The sequence below is a fragment of the Podarcis bocagei genome, assembly GCF_964188305.1.
Source record: "Podarcis bocagei genome assembly, chromosome: 13".
Lineage (NCBI taxonomy): Eukaryota > Metazoa > Chordata > Lepidosauria > Squamata > Lacertidae > Podarcis > Podarcis bocagei.
The window spans coordinates 55182165-55202512 of NC_138138.1; the positions used below are offsets into that span (position 1 = coordinate 55182165).

Sequence of the window (20348 nt, forward strand, 5' to 3'; positions counted from 1 at the left end):
TCTACAAGGCCCCGCCCTCTCCTCAAGCCACACCCACTGGGACTCTACAAGGCCCCCCGTCCTCTCCTCAAGCCACACCCACTGGGACTCTACAAGGCCCCACCCTCTCCTCAAGCCACACCCACTTGGACTCTACAAGGCCCCACCCTCTCCTCAAGCCACACCCACTGGGACTCTACAAGGCCCCACCCTCTCCCCAAGCCACACCCACTAGGACTCTACAAGGCCCCACCCTCTCCTCAAGCCACACCCACTGGGACTCTACAAGGCCCCGCCCTCTCCTCAAGCCCCTCCCACTCGGATTTCACAGGCCCCGCCCTCTCCTCAAGCCACACCCACTGGGATTCCAAAAGCCACACCCTCTCCTCAAACCACCCCCACTCAGATTTCACAGGCCCCGCCCTCTCCTCAAGCCACACCCCCACTGGGACTCTGACTGGGTGACCTTTGTCCAAGCCGCTGCCTTTCTCAGCCTAGCCGACCTCGCAAGACTTGTGGGGATTAAATGAGGAGGGGAGAGAGAACCTTGAGCTCCTTGCAGGGAAACGGTGGGATATAAAAGCATCAAATAAAGAAATGAATAATAAAACTCTGTCCTGAGACTCAAGAGGGATTTAATTTTTTTAAAAAAAAATAATATTTATTGAGATTTTGCAAACATTAAAAAGTTTCAAAGTTTAGACTTAACAAATAAGAACAAAAAATAACCTTAAAAAGGAAAAAAGGGGAAAAAACTACAAAAGTACAAAAACAGAACACATGAAAAATACAAAATAGAAAACAGTTAACAAAAAGAAAAAAGAAAAAGAAAAAAAGATCAATAATTTCATAACTTATACTTCATTTACTAGTTTCCTGACCTCCTCACACCTCCCTTTTTGTATTCCAGTTCAGATATTTAATTCAGCAAATCCTTACCCTCTGTCATTTATCTTTACTCAGTATCTTAACCTATCATAACCATGTGTTTATAACCATTGTCAATCCATATTTACATATTCTTGATAATCTTTTTACCAATACCACTTAGTTTCCATCCAACATCATTTTAACATTCCTTAATTTTACAGTATTTCTGCAAATAGTCTTTAAATTTCTTCCAGTCTTCTTCCGCCGACTCTTCTCCCTGGTCACGGATTCTGCCGGTCATTTCTGCCAATTCCATGTAGTCCATCAGAGACTCAAGAGGAATTGAAGAAACTGGGGGACGGGGCCTGCCCATCACCCCCTGCCCCCCTCCCGGCTTGAAGGACACCTGGCCTTGGCCTTTGGGGGAGCATCGCAAGGAGAAATCTAGATGCCAAAGGGACGGATCCAGGTTAAAGATTAGTGGGGGGGTTTCAGAGCTGCCACCACCACCTAGTTAAAGACTAAACCGCATTGTCTGCTGCTGATCGCAGCTTTTCCCTTCGAGGGCAAGCTTGGCCGAGAGACCTGAGAAAAGGTTAATTAACTGAGCACTTAAATATTCCCTTTCCGCCGGACGCTCCTGGTTACTCAGCGGAAGGGACCCCCCAAAGGTCATCTAGCCCAACCCGCCGCAGTGCAGGAACCACAGCTAAGGATAGATGTCCACCTGTTACCTCTGAGGTGGAGAAAGGCACTCTGCACATGCTCGGCTCTCCTTTTGTCTTTGCCCCCAATCCGCCTACACAGGGAAGGTGCAGCGCTTTTATTGCGCCACCCCGTGGCTGAAATTCTGGGACATCCCGGGACGGAATCAGAAATCGAGGCGGCTTCTGTAATTCTGGGTGTCCCGGTAGAAACAGGACAGCTGGACAGGGTGATGTCACAGGACCGGTCATGGAGATGGAGGTTAATTGGGAGAAGAAAACAGAAAAAGGCAGATCTCCCAGTCTGGCTGTGCTATGATTGGCAGGTAGCTCCTGCAGGGCTGAAGCCTGCAACCGGCTTTGGGTGTGTGTGTGTTTTGCAGGGGGTCAGACTGGATATTTATATTTACAGTGGTGCCCTGCAAGACGAATGCCTCGCAAGACGGAAAACTCGCTAGACGAAAGGGTTTTCCGTTTTGGAGGTGCTTCGCAAAACGAATTTCCTATGGGCTTGCTTCGCAAGACGACAATGTCTTGCGAGTTCCTGCTGGTTTTTTTTACCTCCCCCCCCTTTTTCTAAGCCGCTAAGCCGCTTATCAGCTGATCCGATCAGCAGATAAGCCGCTAAAAGCCGCTAATAGCGCTAATCCGCAAATCCGTCAATGGGCTTGCTTCACAAGACGAAAAAACCGCTAGACGAAGAGAATCACAGAACGGATTCTTTTCGTCTTGCAAGGCACCACTGTATATTATTTATTAAATTTATACAGTGGTACCTCAGGTTAAGTACTTAATTCGTTCCCGAGGTCCGTACTTAACCTGAAACTGTTCTGAACCTGAAGCACCACTTTAGCTAATGGGGCCTCCCGCTGCCACTGCACCGCCGGAGCACGATTTCTGTTCTCATCCTGAAGCAAAGTTCTTAACCTGAAGCACTATTTCTGGGTTAGCGGAGTCTGTAACCTGAAGCGTATGTAACTTGAGGCACCACTGTATACCCTTAGGGAGTCTCTTTGAACCCTACGGTCTATGATTAAAGGTGATATTGCATACCTGGAAATCCAAGCCACCCCTCTGTCCGTTGGAGAGGGTTTTTCTGTGTTCCAAAAGCAAGGAAGGATTGGACCCTGATTAATCGAATACACAGGAGGCTTGACCAGCAAGACTCTGGGAGGAAGTGCCAATACAGTGGTACCTCGGGTTACATACGCTTCATGTTACAGACTCCGCTAACCCAGAAATAGTGCTTTAGGTTAAGAACTTTGCTTCAGGATGAGAACAGAAATCGTGCTCTGGCGGCGCAGTGGCAGCAGGAGGCCCTATTAGCTAAAGTGGTGCTTCAGGTTAAGAACAGTGTCAGGTTAAGTACGGACCTCCGGAACGAATTAAGTACTTAACCCGAGGTACCACTGTAATAATCTGCCACACCCTAGCCCAGCTCCCTTTTATGAACGAAAGAACTTATAACACAGCGCTTGTAAGAACCAATCAGGTGTCCACTGAGCATTTAAAAAAAAAACACGTGGGACAAAGTTTTGCACTTGGGCAAAAAAAAAATGACAGGCACAAATACAAGATGGGGGACACCTGGCTTGAGAGCAGTACATGTGAAAAGGATCTAGGAGTCTTGGTTGACCACAAACTTGACATGAGCCAACAGTGTGACGCGGCAGCTAAAAAAGCCAATGCAATTCTGGGCTGCATCAATAGGAGTATAGCATCTAGATCAAGGGAAGTAATAGTGCCACTGTATTCTGCTCTGGTCAGACCTCACCTGGAGTACTGTGTCCAGTTCTGGGCACCACAGTTCAAGAAGGACACTGACAAACTGGAACGTGTCCAGAGGAGGGCAACCAAAATGGTCAAAGGCCTGGAAACGATGCCTTATGAGGAACGGCTAAGGGAGCTGGGCATGTTTAGCCTGGAGAAGAGGAGGTTAAGGGGTGATATGATAGCCATGTTCAAAGCTATAAAAGGATGTCACATAGAGGAGGGAGAAAGGTTGTTTTCTGCTGCTCCAGAGAAGCGGACACGGAGCAATGGATCCAAACTACAAGAAAGAAGATTCCACCTAAACATTAGGAAGAACTTCCTGACAGTAAGAGCTGTTCGACAGTGGAATTTGCTGCCAAGGAGTGTGGTGGAGTCTCCTCCTTTGGAGGTCTTTAAGCAGAGGCTTGACAACCATATGTCAGGAGTGCTCTGATGGTGTTTCCTGCTTGGCAGGGGGTTGGACTCGATGGCCCTTGTGCTCTCTTCCAACTCTAGGATTCTATGATTCTATGAAAGTTAGATCAAAGAAATCCTTTTAACTAGAAAGACTACTTGGAGCATGCATACATGTTCAGGCTAAATAAAACAGGAATCAAGGAGGAATGCCTTTAGCAAACATCATAAGCAGGCAGGAAAGGAAGGATGGCAAGGAAAGAGTATTTACCATCTTGTGAACTCTCTTCCTGGCCCTTAAAGGTAAAGGGTAAAGGGACCCCTGACCATTAGGTCCAGTCGTGGCTGACTCTGGGGTTGCGGCCCTCATCTCGCTTTACTGCCCAAGGGAGCCGGCGTACAGCTTCCGGGTCATGTGGCCAACAGGACGAAGCCGCTTCTGGCAAACCAGAGCAGCGCACAGAAACGCCGTTTACGTTCCTGCTGGAGTGGTACCTATTTATCTACTTGCACTTTGAGGTGCTTTACAAAATGCTAGGTTGGCAGGAGCAGGGACCGAGCAACGGGAGCTCACCCCGTCACGGGGATTCGAACCACCGACCTTCTGATCGGCAAGCCCTAGGCTCTGTGGTTTAACCCACAGCGCCACCCGCGTCCCTTAAGATCTACCTAAAGATTAACAAACTACATCAAAGTTACCTCCTATCTTTATGGCTCAGGATGCCTGGTGAAGCAACCAGTCTGTGTTTCAGAATGCTTATACGTGCCTGTCAGGCGTAGAGAAAGCAATTGCCAGAGGTGGAGAGGCTTGTGGGATTTGATCAGAAATGATTGTCAATGAATCAACCCAGTCAACACAATGCTTTCATCGCTGACACAATGGCTTGCTTCATTTTTCATAATTCCTCATAGCAATCCCACCTGAACCCCACAAGTTCCAGGCAAACCTGGAGATTTCAGGTCTGGCAACCCTACTCCCCTAGCCAAAATAAAGCCCTGGGTGTAAAGCATTCTAACAGAGACCAGTTGCTTACCAGGCATCCTGGGTACATAAAAATAAGGAGGTAGCTTTGATGTAGCTTTTGTTAATCTTTAAAGCTCTGGTATGGAAGTGAGAGCTGGACCATCAAGAAGGTTGATGGCCGAAGAATGGGTGCTTTTGAATTCTGGTGCTGGAGGAGACTCTGGAGAGTCCCATGGACTGCAAGAAGATCAAACCTCTCCGTTCTGAAGGAAATCAGCCCTGAGTGCTCACTGGAAGGACAGATCCTGAGGCTGAGGCTCCAAGACTTTGGCCCCCTCATGAGAAGAGAAGACTCCCTGGAAAAGACCCTGATGTTGGGAAAGATGGGGGGCACAAGGAGAAGGGGAGGACGGAGGACGAGATGATGGGACAGTGTTCTCGAAGGTACCAGCATGAGTTTGACCACGAAGAGGCGGACACGACTAAATGAATCAAAAACAACAGCTTGTTGTCTCTTTGTTGCAAGAGGGGAGTTTAACTCAACGCTGCCTGAAGAAAGACTTTCTTTTCTCTACACCATGCCATGTTTATATTGATGTCTGTCGTGTTCTTAGGGGACGCGGGTGGCGCTGTGGGTTAAACCACAGAGTCTAGGGCTTGCCGATCAGAAGGTCAGCGGTTCGAATCCCTGCAATGACGGGGTGAGCTCCCGTTGCTCGGTCCCTGCTCCTGCCCACCTAGCAGTTCGAAAGCACGTCAAAGTGCAAAGATGAATAGGTACTGCTCCGGCAGGAAGGTAAACGGCGTTTCCATGTGCTGCTCTGGTTCGCCAGAAGCAGCTTAGTCATGCTGGCCACATGACCCGGAAGCTGTACGCTGGCTCCCTTGGGCAGTAAAGCGAGATGAGCGCCGCAACCCCAGAGTCGGCCACGGATGGACCTAATGGTCAGGGGTGTCTTTACCTTTATCGTGTTCTTAAGCCTTAACATCAGAGCAGCTGGATACGGCTGCTTAAAATCACATTTGAAGCCCACACCCCACGGATCCTGGAAAATGTAGTTTGCTCAGAGCGTGGGGAACTGTGAGCGATGAACTGCAGTTCCCTGCGATTATCTCTCTGTGTGTGTGTGCTTTGAATGTCTTTCTTTCCAAATTCTTTTTATTTTATTTCCAGCATAAAATACACCAAAAACCACAAACATTCCAAAGAAGAAAAAGAAAAAGAGCAAAGTACATAAACACAAATAAACCACATAAAAAAAAACATTATTTCGTACTGTATTGTTAATCTGACTTCCCTCCACCACGGTTTGAGCTATGTCCCAATGTTATCTTCTGCAGTATCCTTTTACCACCATTATCTCTACATCGCAGGTTTTATGTTACACCTACTGTGATTTTAATATTTCCTAAATTTGTTTCCATGTATGAAATAAATTTGTTCCAATCATTAATAAATTTTGTGTTTTTCTGATGCCTGATCTTCTGTGTCATTTTTGCTAACTCTATATACTCAAATAACTTAATTTGCCATTCTCTAATAGTTGGGATGTTAGGTGTTTTCCAGTTTTGCGCTAGCAATATCCTGGCTGCTACCATTGCGTATTGAAACATACGCAATATGCTTTGAATGTCTTTCAAGGAATGGTGTGTGTCCACAGCTAACAGTCCCCAGCTGTGTCGATCTGAAATAGGTTTTTCCTCCCCAGTGATTTGGAAAACGAATATCCAGCCTTGCCGGTTGAAATAAAAAGATTCGGCTAAAGCGGCAGAACATCTGAAGGGGAAAGATAATTCAGATTCTTTCCCCTGCCTGCATGCACCGGTCGGCTTCTCCTGGCTGTACGTTTTTGATGACTCTGACACTTCGTTTTTCAATCCTTCGCTGCAGATACTTTCCCCCGCCAGCTCTTCAAACCGCAAAAAGGGGGAGATTTCAAAGGGCTTTTGAGGCTTGCAGAGTTCAGTCGCGAGTCAGGCAGCAAGAAGGTAAAAGGTTTCGACATCATCCTCTTTTGGCTGCAGAAAGTCCTTCGCGCAGCGTGTCGTTGACCTGTGGAACTCCCTCCCACAGGAGGCGGCCATGGTCTTTATTAAGACTGTCACGACAGGACTCCCACCTGCCAGCAGGTGGAACAAGATGGAAGCCCCGAACAAAAGAGAACCCAAACTTTTATTAGCTGCTCATCCCCATGCTACACCCCCCAAAACTACATCACTCATACATCATGAAAGGGGAGGTCTGGCGGCAGTAATCTGAGCATCCTGGACCCTGCCCCATGGTTCTCCTTGCCCTCCACCAAACACCCATCAAGTGCAACAAAAAAGATATTTACATTTCCCTGTTTCCCAGCCAAGTGAATCACACCCTTTTGTCTTCATCTGGGTTTGTTCTTTCTGGAATGGCACTCAGGTATCAGGATGCCAGGAATGATCCCTCAGGCAGAGGGGCTGCTGAGGAACTGAGCTCACGTGTGTGTATATGCATTTCTGAAGTTTTCCCAGTGAGCCAGTACAGAGATCCATTGATCAGTGAATTCTTACATTTGGTATCGTGCAGCAAAGGCCCTTTGAATAGGCAGGAAGAAACTGCGACGAAGTGTTTTGTGGGGACAAATCACAAAAGTCACAAAAGCGATTGTGCTGGTTTTGGTAGTGGGCTGCAGGTGCATGATATCTGCTGGAGGGGCAAACACCCCCCCAACCTATACATAAATTCCTGCAACAATACAAAGGAGGTTTATAGATATAGGAGCGAAATTCCTTCAGGAACTGCCCCTGATCGCTATCTGCCTACCTGTTCTCAGGCAAGGGGGGTTAAGGAAATATTTATAATCTTTACGAGAGCAAAGATGATTTTCGGATTGCTCTCCTGTGCTATTTTAGACGTGTGGGTCATATATTTACGTATGTGTGTTTACCTTGTGCAATTATCAACATTTACTCTATATTTGAGACCTCAGGATTCCTATAACAGAAGAAAATATGGGGTTCAGCTAGATGACCGCTGGGTGCTTTTCCAATTCCACGGTTCTGTGATTCTTAGTCTTCACCACTGCGGGCCGGTTGGCGTAAGAGCGATCAGGAGGTTTCACGTGGCGCTTCAATGCCAAAGGGCACCCGGTTCGGGTTAAATATTAGTTCGGCGTTTTCGCCTGTACCCTTTCTGTTCAATAACAACCCGGCCTGGACGCTCAATGACTCGTCTTCTTCCCCTTTGGCCTGGAGACTTAAAGGCCCCCCAAGAAACTGGCTCTCTCCCAAACAGCAAATTTTTAACCTGAAACACGAGGCCATTTCTTTCTTTCCATCCCAGAATTGTACGTCCTGGTTCTGGCAGCTTGGTGACCGAGGGGGAAAACCGCTCTGTACATGCTCTGGAGACAACCGCTCTTTATTTTTACATATATAATTTTTATTAATTTAAACATACCAATTATTATACATTCCACAGAACTTCACATCTTATACAGTCTTTTCGGACTTCCATCAGCACCTCTGATGATCCACTATTTTTATCATTTCTTCTGCATTTCTTAAATTCCTGTTGCCTTTAATTATCTTAACTCACAATCCACCTCTTTAACCGTTTTTGCAATGATTCAAATAATTTACCTCACAAAACTTCTTGCAAACCTACAAACGTAATCTGGTCATCACAATTACTTTTCAAATAGTCCGTAAATTTACACCAGTCTTCTGTGAATCTCTGGTCCCGCAGGTTTCAAATTCTTCCGGTTAGTTTATCCAATTCTGCATAGTCCATCATTTTCATCCTCCGTTCTTCTTTTGTCGGTAATTCTTCTTGCTTCCATTTTTGTGCCAATAATATTCTTGCTGCCGTCATTGCATATAAAAACAACTTACAATCCTTTCTGTTTATATCATCTCCTACAGTGCCAAGTAAAAATGCTTCTGGTTTCTTAATAAATATATATTTCAACATTTTTTTTCATCTCATTATATATCATCTCCCAGAAGTTTCACACCTTTTTACATTCCCACCACATATGATAAAATGTTCCCTCTTTTTCTTTGCATTTCCAACGTTTATTGCTAACTTTATACATTTTAGCTAATAAGTGAACTGCTCTTTATTTTTAAGCAGAAATTGGGTGGCATTGTAAATCATCGAATCGCAGAATTCTAGAGTCGGAAGGGACACCTGAGGGTCATCCATACCAACCCACTCCAATGCAGTAATATTTTGCCCTGAGCAAGAACTCCCCACATTGGAAGATTGGCAAGTAAAGATGGTCGAATATGTGGATTCGGAATCGCCGTGATGAACTGTTTCCAAAGGACTGGGGCAAATTTATACTTTATATGAAAGAGAATTGTAAACAGTTGGAAACGTTTGTAGGTCTGAGTTGAAATGTTTGGTAACGGGAAATTAAGGAGCTGATTTGATTATAAGAAGGTGATTGCTAAAAGATTGATATAAGGTAAAAAAAGTGAATATAGGAATGTGAAGAAATTGGTAAAGTGATATGGAAGTCTGTTAGAGGGAGGGGAGGATTTCGATGCTTTATTTAAGCAATGCTTTAAGTTATGAATTTTGTGATTTTTTTGATACTGAAATGTAATGAAATATGGAAAACTTAATAAAATTATATTTTTTAAAAAGGAATATTTTGCCCTGGTTAATCTGAAACTCCCTCCTTCCTGTAGTGGATTTTTCTCCAAATCGCCGGCTGCGGCACAGCTTTTTAACTTTATCGGCCCACAAAAGCAGAGTCCCGCAGGTCTATAAACTTGCACAGGTTTACACAGAGGTATTCCCTCCCCTCGGCTTCATACATGCGTGGAAATTAAATCCTGTAGCAACCAGTTAGCTAGATCTGAATAGAAGAGACCGGAGATGGGAAGAAAATTAAGTCCTGACCAGAATGGCAGAGTAAGTCGACGGATTATGCAGAGATGGCAAAAAACGACCAGAAGAATCCAAAATCCAGAAATCTAAAATTTTTAATAAGGAATGGGGGGAAATTACAATTTATCTGGGGGGGAATCAATGTAAACGGTTACAATCATTGGTGGGAATGGAATAACACTTGGTGAATTTTGGATTATAATGGAGATGTAAAAGATTTGATTATTAATAATAATAATAAAAAAAAAATTTATTTATACCCCGCCCTCCCCGGCCAAAGAAAAGAGAAGAAAATTAAAATACAGGTTAAAATGCAATTTAAAATGCAGCCTCGTTTTAAAGTAGCTGAGAAATCAAGACCGTAAGAGGTCTTATAAAAGATGGAGGAGTAAATGGCCGACAATAGGATCCACAAAGGAGAGGAGGGGATATTCTTTCGAATCTTGTTTTTATGATGTATGTTGGATATGCGATTGTAAAATCTTAATTTGGAAAACCAAATAAATATTTCTTTTTTAAAAGAAGAAGGGCGAAGGCATCACCAGAGGCAAGAACAGGGCCACAGATTCATCAGAAAAATTCTTCAGGCTTCTTCGCAGACTAATTTATTTATTTATTTATTTATTTATTTTGCAACAACCCTGGCATTGCATGGGGTTGGTCTAGATGGCCGCAGGGGGTCCCTCCTGTGATCCTGTGACTCTTCTCCTCTTGCCCAAACTCCTCCTCGGCGCTCGCTTTTGCTGCCCCTGCGTCGCGGGCTATCCATCTACCCCTCTCTAACCACAAAACGTGCCCCGTCCAGGAGCCTAGGTGTGGAGGGTAGGATTCGAACCCAGAGCCCGCTAGAATCTCTTCTCAGCTGCCAGCCTCCTCAGGGCCTCGTTGGAGAAACGTAGGAGGTGCCAGCCGTCCTTCTCGGTCAGGTTTTCGCCTCCCCTCCTCTCGAGGAAGCTCAGGACGTCCGCCTTCTGGGAGGAAACGTGCATCCGGAGTTGGCTGAGGCCTTGGCGCCAGGCAAGCTGAGGTGGCAGGGAGAAGGGGAGGGAAATAATAATAATAATTATTATAATAATAATTATAATAATTATAATTATAATAATTATAATTATAATAATTATAATTATAATTATAATTATATATTTATACTCCGCCCTTCCCGGTTCAAAAACCGGGCTCAGGGCGGCTAACAACAAATGTATAACACTTAATTCTAAAAGCAGCATAAAATACAGTATAAAAACATGAATAACAATCAAATTCAAAAATCAATTTAGGGGAAATAAGCATAAGGGCTGGCTGGCTGAATAGGTCCTCTTTGGGCCAGCGAGGAGGCCAGGGGAGAATTAGCTGTGGGGTCTCAGAGCGGGTGATCTTCATAAAAAGGGGAGGGGGAGGGAAGAGAAGGGAAAATAAAAGATCAGGCTGAATTCAAATTAAAGGCCAGGCGGAATAGCTCTGTCTTACAGGCCTGACGGAAGCAGGTTAAATCCTGCAGGGCCCTGGTCTCCTGGGAGAGAGCATTCCACCAGGTCGGAGCCACCACTGAGAAGGCCCTGGCCCTGGGGAAGGATAGTCTGACTTCCTTAGGGCCTGGGACCTCTAAACTATGATTATTCATGGACCTTAAGGTCCTCTGCGGGGCAGACCAGGAGAGGCGATCCCATAAATACGAGGGTTTGGCAATGGGAACTTTCCAGCCAAGAGAGGACAAAGGGACTGTCTCCTTATGAGATAGTTTCCAGGTATATCTTACTTTTCTAAGCTAAGTCTGCCTTCTGGGATCCAATTGTGAACAGAATGATGTGTGAGTAAACCTTTTTATACTTTTATAGACGACTGTATCGTGTCTTATCTTTTAGGAGGGAATAAGGGGGAAATACCAGAACAGTTATTTTGAGGCTTTAGCGAGCCTGAGCAAACGCATCCACTGCGAGTTTAAAACGGGGAATGTTACTCTGCTAAATTGTGGAACTTGTTAACACGAGTTGGAAAGGCTATAACCAGACAATATATCCTCTCCTGCATCCCTGAACTCACAACTCACCTCACCCGCCTGCTCCATCAGCGCCTTCCCGATCCGCCTCCCTGTGAGGAAGGAGAACCAGAAGAAGCCTGTTAGGATAGTGTGCTCTGGGTGCGATTCCTACGTGGCGAAAGAGGGTTGGGATGGATGACCTCTGAGGGACCCCCGACTCTACAATTCCACAATTCTGTGACCTCGGAAGGCGGCAGATTCCCCCTCGCTGGAGGTTTCTGAATGGAAAGGGCATCCGCCAGGGATTCTTAGGCTGTGATTCCGACATGGCGAAGCGGGTTGGGCTGGATGACCTCTGGGGGTCCCAGTCCAACTCGACATCTCTAGGATTCCATGCTAAACTGAGCAGGGGAAAGGTGGATTCTCCCCACCCTGAGGTGACTGCATTGATACCAGTTATATCCGCCGCTTCTCTCTGAAGATACAACCCAAGGTGGCAAGAATTTTGTGGCGCTACCAGGGGTCCCCAGATGGCCTCTCACCTGAGCTCTGGCCAAACCTGCTCAGCTCCGGCCATTTTGCAGCCTCTTAAACCATGGGTGGGGACGCGGGTGGTGCTGTAGGTTAAACCACCGAGCCTAGGACAGAAGGTTGGCGGTTCGAATCCCTGCGACGGGGTGAGCTCCCGTTGCTCAGTCCCTGCTCCTGCCCACCTAGCAGTTCGAAAGCACGTCAAAGTGCAAGTAGATAAATAGGTACCACTCTGGCGGGAAGGGAAACGGCGTTTCCGTGCGCTGCTCTGGTTCGCCAGAAGTGGCTTAGTCCTGCTGGCCACATGACCCGGAAGCTGTACGCTGGCTACCTCGGCCAATAAAGCAAGATGAGCGCCGCAACCCCAGAGTCGGCCACGACTGGACCTAATGGTCAGGGGTCCCCCCCCCCTTTTAAACCATGGGTAGACAAACTAAGGCCCGGGGGCTGGATGTGGCCCAATCGCCTTCTCAATCCAGCCCGCGGACGGTCCGGGAATCAGCGTGTTTTTACATGAGTAGAACGTGTCCTTTTATTTAAAATGCATCTCTGGGTTATTTGTGGGGCATAGGAATTCGTTCATTATTGTTTTCCCCAAAATATAGTCCGGCCCCCCACAAGGTCTGAGGGATAGTGGACCAGCCCCCTGCTGAAAAAGTTTGCTGACCCCTGTCTTAAACCCTGACTCATCATGAAGCACAAAAGGGGCTTTTTCAAGAGCAGCTCCTGCACCCTTGATCCGCTTCAGTGCGCGTTGAATTTTTCAACCTGAAATATTGCGGGGCTGCTAAAAACTTCTAACGTGACTTGGGAATTCCAAAGATATTCTGGTTAGATCGTTGTAATTTGGTTTTGCTTGGTGAGTAAACGGGTGTAAAATTGCACAGAAATCGTTAAAAGGGTTTTCCAAATACTTGCAGTTGTGGTTGTGGCTGCTGCTTCTTATTATTATTATTATTATTATTATTATTATTATTATTATTATTATTATTATAATATAATTTTTAATAATTTATTATTTATACCCCACCCATCTGGCTGAGTTTGCCCAGCCACTCTGAGCAGCTCCCAATCGTGTTAAAAACAATACAGCATTACATTATTATTATTATTATTATTATTATTATTATTATTATTATTGCAGAGGCTGGACGGCCATCTGTCATGGATGCTTTAGCTGAGATTCTTGCATTGCAAAGGGGTAGGGCTTGATGACCTTTGGGTCCCTTCTAACTCTACGATTCTACAATTACGTGACATTTTCAGGAGGTAAAATTAAAATTCTCCTGGTTTTCCGGAAGCAGAGTGTGTGCTCCTTCGTCGAGCACAGAGACCCATGTTGTCCAATCCAAAAGAGAAGTGAAGGTTTGTATTCCGCACACCCGAAGACATATTTTTAACACCGCCCCCCATCACCGCTAAAATTGGCCCCCAAAAAAGGTTTCGCCCCGCTAAAATACCACGTGGCTACTCGTAATGCTTCTGAATGCAAATTTCTGGAAACCACAGGACGAGAGAGCGCTGGTCTTGCATTCGAATCCTGCCTGCGGATTTCCCAAAGCGGCTGGCCGCCGTGAGGACAGGATTCGACCACTACCTCTATATCCGTACCTCTAAATTCCGGCATGACGTACAGATTGTCCATGTAGATGTTCTTCCCCCTCCAGGTGTTATAGGTGTACGAGAAGAGGGTGTACCCGATAAGGGTGTAGCCTGTGTGTGGAGCAAAATCAATAACGTTACGCAGGAGTTCAGCCTTGCTGGCATTTCCATCCCACTCCCTTGCGCCTCAGTTGCATCAGCAGCAGCTTCTCCCTGCGAGCCGGATCATGCCCACCGCAAGATGGGAGCCTCATCCCCTTATTACCTTCTTTGCTTTTCTCTTCGGCGGGGACTTCGGCCACAAGGCACTCGTACCGGGCCTGCGTCCCAAAGCCGGCTTTCTTCAGCTCTGGGGAGGAAGCGGGGAAGGGAGGAGCAGTAATAATAATAAATAATAATAATAAATTTTTATTTATACCCGACCTTCCAGGTTCAGAAAACCGGGCTCAGGGCGGCTAACGACAAATTTAAAACACTTAATTGATGCAACAAGAAGCAGCATAAAATACAGTATAAAATGTGAATAAAAATAAATTCAGAATTCAAAAATCAATTTAGGGGGGAAATCCATCCAATAAACATTAGATGTTCCCCAGGGTTAGCTGGCTGAATTGGTCCTATTTGGGCCGGTGAGGAGACCAGGGGAGAATTAGCTGGAGGATCGCATAAAAATCTTCATAAAAAGGAGGAAAAATAAAAGATCAGGAGGAATTCAAATTAAAGGCCAGGCGGAATAGCTCTGTCTTACAGGCCCTGCGGAAGGAGGTTAAATCCTGCAGGGCCCTGGTCTCCTGGGACAGAGCATTCCACCAGGTCGGAGCCACCACTGAGAAGGCCCTGGCCCTGGTGGAGGATAGTCTGACTGCCTTAGGGCCCAGGACTTCTAAACTGTGATTATTCATGGACCTGAAGGTCCTCCGCGGGGCAGACCAGGAGAGGCGGCCTTTCAACAATAAAACTGCCTCTTAGCGCCCCCTGTAGGTAATCCCAGTATCACCCTCGGGGGCACAACCACCCCTGTAAAAGGTAAAAGACCCCCGGACGGTTAGGTCCAGTCAAAGGCGACTCTGGGGTTGCAGCGCTCATCTCACGTTCAGGCCAAGGGAGCTATAATAATAATAATAATAATAATAATAATAATAATAATAATAATAATAATAAATTTTATTTATATCGCGCCCTCCCCAGCCAAAGCTGGGCTCAGAGCTGGCGTTTGTCTGCAGACAGCTTTGCGGGCCATGCGGCCGGCAGGACTAAACTGCTTCCGGCACAAGGGGACACCGTGACGGAAACCAAAGAGCATGGAAACGCCGTTTACCTTCCCACCGGAGTGGTACCTAACCTACGGTCTTCAAATAAAAACATCTTGAAGGTCCCAGGCCACAGAGAAGTTAGGCTGGCCTCAACTAGAGCCAGGGCTTTTTCGGCTGTGGCTCCGATCTGGTGGAACACTCTGTCACAAGAGACCAGGGCCCTGCAGGACCTGACATCCTTCCGCAGGGCCTGCAAGACAGAGCTGTTCCACCAGGCCTTTGGCCAGGGCACAGCCTGACTCCCTCCCTCGGCAATCTTCGTGGAGCTCTGGCCCAATGGTTGCCAGAGGCCTGAATTAATTAATTTTTATAATGAATGATTTTAGAATGTTGTTTATGTTGTACTTTTGTACTGTTTTATTGTTGTTAGCCGCCCTGAGCCCGGCTTTGGCTGGGGAGGGCGGGATATAAATAAAAATTATTATTATTATTATTATTATTATTATTATTATTATTATTATCTACTTGCACTTTTGACGTGCTTTCGAACTGCTAGGTTGGCAGGAGCAAGGACCAAGCAACGGGAGCTCACCCCGTCGCGGGGATTCGAACCACCGACCTTCCGATTGGCAAGCCCTAGGCTCTGTGGTTTAGACCACAGTGCCACCCGAATCCCAAACCACCCCTGTAAAGGTAAAGGGACCCCTGACCATTAGGTCCAGTCGTGACCAACTCTGGGGTTGCGGCGCTCATCTCGCTTTACTGGCCGAGGGAGCCGGCGTACAGCTTCCGGGTCATGTGGCCAGCAGGACTAAGCCGCTTCTGGCGAACCAGAGCAGCGCACGGAAACACCGTTTACCTTCCCGCTGGAGCGGTACCTATTTATCTACTTGCACTTTGATGTGCTTTCGAACTGCTAGGTTGGCAGGAGCTGGGACCGAGCAACAGGAGCTCACCCCGTGGCGGGGATTCGAACCGCCCACCTTCCGATCGGCAAGCCCAAGAGGCTCGGTGGTTTAGACCACAGCGCCACCCACGTCCCAAACCACCCCTGTAGGGAGCCGCTAATCTAAGGTTACCAGACGTCCCTGTTTCCCGGGGACAGTCCCCAGATTTACAAATCAGTCCCCATACAAAATCCGTTGAAGTTGAAAAGTGTCCCCTGGTAACCTTATAATCTATATGCACACCGGAGGCCCTTCTTTACCTTCGACGTTGGTCCTGAGCGAGCCCAAAGGGACGTTGTAAATGACCGCAATCTCCTGTTTATAGGGAGAGAGAGAGAGAATTGGGAGCAAAAGCTCTGGTTTGCAGCCGCCTCAAGACTCATTTGTTCCCCCTTTCACCCAGGGATCCTTATGATGAATCGTGCACGCAAGAACAGTCAGGATCAGGCCCAGGGCTGGATTTAGGTTGGACGAGGCCCTAAGCTACTGGAAGTAATGGGGCCCTTTCTATGTCCAGCTGTCCTTTGTCAACAACTGTTTTTTTGTGTTGAATATATGCTATATGGTCATTTATGGACCTAAAGCCATTTGCACATAACAAAATGTGTATTTTATCAAAGTAATTGTTGAACTGAAATACAATTAAGAAGTATATTAATAGTGAAATACAATTAAGAAGTATATTAATAGTGAAATACAATTAAGTAGTATATTAATAGTGAAATAATTATTGAGCTTTAACTTAAAATTATTTTTTTATCCGTAACAAACTTAATAATGCAAACACATTGGCATTTCGCAATATCAAAAGTTCCTTTAGAAACACAATTTTCAAAGACTCATAATTTTTTTTGGGGGGGGGGGCAAGAGAGTGGTGCCCTAAGCCATGGGTAGGCAAACTAAGCTCTTGACAGAAGGTGCTGGCACTAATTGAGCCCCCACAAGAGATAGGCAGATGACACAACCTTGATGGCAGAAAGTGAGGAGGAATTAAAGAACCTTTTACTGAGGGTGAAAGAGGAGAGTGCAAAATATGGTCTGAAGCTCAACATCCAAAAAACGAAGATCGTGGCCACTGGGCCCATCACCTCCTGGCAAACAGAAGGGGAAGAAATGGAGGCAGGGAGAGATTTTACCTTCTTGGGCTCCATGATCACTGCAGATGGTGACAGCAGCCACAAAATTAAAAGACGCCTGCTCCTTGGGAGAAAAGCAATGACAAACCTAGACAGCATCTTAAAAAGCAGAGACATCACCTTGCCAACAAAGGTCCGTATAGTTAAAGCCATGGTTTTCCCAGTAGTGATGTATGGAAGTGAGAGCTGGACCACAAAGAAGGCTGATCGCCGAAGAATGGATGCTTTTGGATTCTGGTGCTGGAGGAGACTCTGGAGAGTCCCATGGACTGCAAGAAGATCCAACCTGAAGGAAATCAGCCCTGAGTGCTCCCTGGAAGGACAGATCCTGAAGCGGAGGCTCCAAGACTTTGGCCACCTCATGAGAAGAGAAGACTCCCTGGAAAAGACCCTGATGTTGGGAAAGATGGAGGGCGCAAGGAGAAGGGGACGACGGAGGACGAGATGGTGGGACAGTGTTCTTGAAGCGACCAGCATGAGTTTGACCAAACTGCGGGAGGCAGTGGAAGACAGGAGGGCCTGGCGTGCTCTGGTCCAGGGGGTCACAAAGAGGCGGACACGACTAAACAACTCAACAACAACAACAAGAGATAGGAGTTGGCCCCCCAACCCCATGTCATCCGACCCAACCAGAGGACCTCTGTTTTCGAACCCTCAGAGGTCTCTCCCAACTCTGACCGTTCCGTGCTTCTCATCGCGTTCCTCACCTTCACCAGTCGCATGATGTCCTTCAGGTCTTTTGGAGCACAAGGGCGGATGATGAAACTCATGGCTCCAGATTCTCCCAGGCTACTTAATCTGTAGAAAGGACTGCTTTGTGCATCTGGGCTGCGTTTGAAAGCTGGGAGGGTGGCTGGTCGAGAATCTGCTTGATTTCTGAGTGACGACTTGACTCCGGTGGGGGTGGGAGGGGTTTCTGGGTGCTTTGGAGGGAGACGGTTCCAAGGTCAATCCGTCAGGCTTCTTAGATCTCAGCGAGGAGAGGATGGGAACTTGAACTCTCTCCAGGGTCCTGCGGCCGGCCATAGTTTTCGAGACGTGACAGGAATATCCAAAGGCAACACGATGACCAAGTACAACAATGTGATGTCAATATTGTTGCAAGAATTAATGTATAGGTTGGGGGGGGTTTGCCCCTCCAGCAGATATCATGCACCTGCAGCCCACTACCAAAACCAGCACAATCACTTTTGTGACTTTTGTGATTTGTCCCCACAAAACACTTCATCACAGTTTCTTCCTGCCTATTCAAAGGGCCTTTGCTGTACAATACCAAATGTAAGAATTCACTGATCAATGGATCTCTGTTCTGGCTCACTGGGAAAACTTCACAAATTCCTATAGACCTGTGAGCTCAGCTCCCCAGCAGCCCCTCTGCCTGAGTGATAATCCCTGGCATCCTGATACCTGAGTGCCAGACAGGTAGCCATTCCAGAAAGAACAAACCCAGATGGAGACAAAAGGGTGGGATTAACTTGGCTGGGAAACAGGGAAATGTAAGTATCCCTTTTGTTCCACTTGATGGGTGTTTGGTGGAGGGCAAGGAGAACCATGGGGCAGGGTCCAGGATGCTCAGATTACGGCCACCAGACCTCCCCTTTCATGATGTAACTGTAATGTAGTTTGGGGGGGTGTAACTTGGGGATTAGCAGCTAATAAAAGTTTGGGTTCTCTTTTGTCCGGGGCTTCCATCTTGTTCCACCTGGTGGCAGGTGGGAGTCCTGTCGCGACAGTCTTCATAAAGTCCAAGCCGACTGGCTGCTGTTTTGCTCTGGTATTCCTGGCTGGTGTCCTTGTTTTTAGTCCAAGAGAGCCCTCAGATTTCTCCGTTAAGAATATAAACTCTTTATATAACCTATACAGAACATAGAACAATATGAAATATGCACTCTCTGCAAAAGCAAATAAACAGAAATCTTCTAAATCTCTGAAAGTCACAAATTATGGATTCTCTTTGCAACACAGGGGTTTAATTGTTTGGTTACTTATAGTTTTCAAGAAGGCAGGGCTGGGTGAGCCTCATTGCTTCAATAGCCCTCCTTCGCACCAGGTGTTTGTCCATTTTTAAAGCCATCACTGTGGCAGGGAGTTCCACAGTTTAACCATGCACAGAGAAGGCCTTTTCAGTCCCAAACCTTCCAACAACTGACTTCGTGCGATGTCCAAGAATGCTAGTGTTAGGAGAGAGGGAGAAAACTTTTCTATATCCATTTTCTCCATGGTTTTATAAGATCCTACCGTGCAGGTTCATGCAAGATCATGGCCACTGGGCCCATCACCTCCTGGCAAATAGAAGGGGAAGAAATGGAGGCAGTGAGAGATTTTACTTTCTTGGGCTCCATGATCACTGCAGATGGTGACAGCAGTCACAAAATTAAGAGACGCCTGCTTCTTGGGAGAAAAGCAACGACAAACCTAGACAGCATCTTAAAAAACAGAGACATCACCTTGCCAACAAAGGTCCATATAGTAAAAGCTCTGGTTTTCCCAGTAGTGATGGATGGAAGTGAGAGCTGGACCCTAAAGAAGGCTGATCGCCGAAGAATGGATGCTTTTGAATTCTGGTGCTGGAGGAGACTCTGGAGAGTCCCATGGACTGCAAGAAGATCCAACCTCTCCATCCTGAAGGAAATCAGCCCTGAGTGCTCACTGGAAGGACAGATCCTGAAGCTGAGGCTCCAAGTCTTTGGCCACCTCATGAGAAGAGAATACTACATGGAAAAGACCCTGATGTTGGGAAAGATGGAGGGCAGAAGGAGAAGGGGACGACGGAGGACGAGATGGTGGGACAGTGTTCTCGAAGCTACCAGCATGAGTTTGACCGAACTGCGGGAGGCAGTGGAGGACAGGAGTGCCTGGCGTGCTCTGGTCCAGGGGTCACGAAGAGTCGGACATGACTAAACAACTAAACAACAACAAATCATGCAGGTTCCTGCCTCCGGGTGAATCGGGCCCCTCTTGCCAGCTGGCCGTTTCCTCCCTCTCTGCGTAGGCACCCGAGACGCTTGGGAACCCGGGTCGTGAAGTTGTGTGAATCATGCGCCGTGAGCAAACAGACGCCTTCTGATTCAGCTGGTGCGCTGTACACAAATTCTGGATTAGTTGAGCAAATATGCTCATCATCGCAGAAGTAGGTGAATTTGGATTCAGGAAACGTCTGGCCCTGATTTTACTCACGTCGGCTGCGTGACAAGCCGCCAATCATCCACTTTCGGAGCAACACAACAGGAGAATTGACAATGCAGGCCAGTATTTTTGTGTGTGGCTGCGGAGAATTATTGCCGTTTGCTGACCCAAACTGACTGTCTGTGAGGGAGATCGAGCCCCTGGGAGTTATAGTTTGTT

General features: G+C 46.8%; 1 protein-coding gene across 2 annotated transcripts in view; it reads right to left on the reverse strand.

The window, feature by feature from the left end:
* The window catches only part of LOC308572249 (thialysine N-epsilon-acetyltransferase-like), a 185096-nt gene extending 167100 nt beyond the window's left edge, over positions 1-17996 (reverse strand). Inside the window, exons 1-6 of one of the 2 annotated variants that reach the window (XR_014001652.1) lie at positions 17711-17996; positions 16128-16182; positions 13933-14016; positions 13677-13778; positions 11604-11644; positions 8745-10578 (exon numbers count right to left, since the gene is read on the reverse strand). Coding sequence is in view for 1 of the 2 variants with exons in the window: in XM_081168239.1 (XP_081024365.1) it covers positions 10402-10578; positions 11604-11644; positions 13677-13778; positions 13933-14016; positions 16128-16182; positions 17711-17773 (522 nt within the window). In the remaining variant the exon portion in view is untranslated. Of the gene's footprint in view, positions 1-8229; positions 10579-11603; positions 11645-13676; positions 13779-13932; positions 14017-16127; positions 16183-17710 lie in introns of those variants that run through there. The other variant, XM_081168239.1, reaches the window with a different exon arrangement.
* Between the last annotated feature and the right edge of the window lie 2352 nt (positions 17997-20348).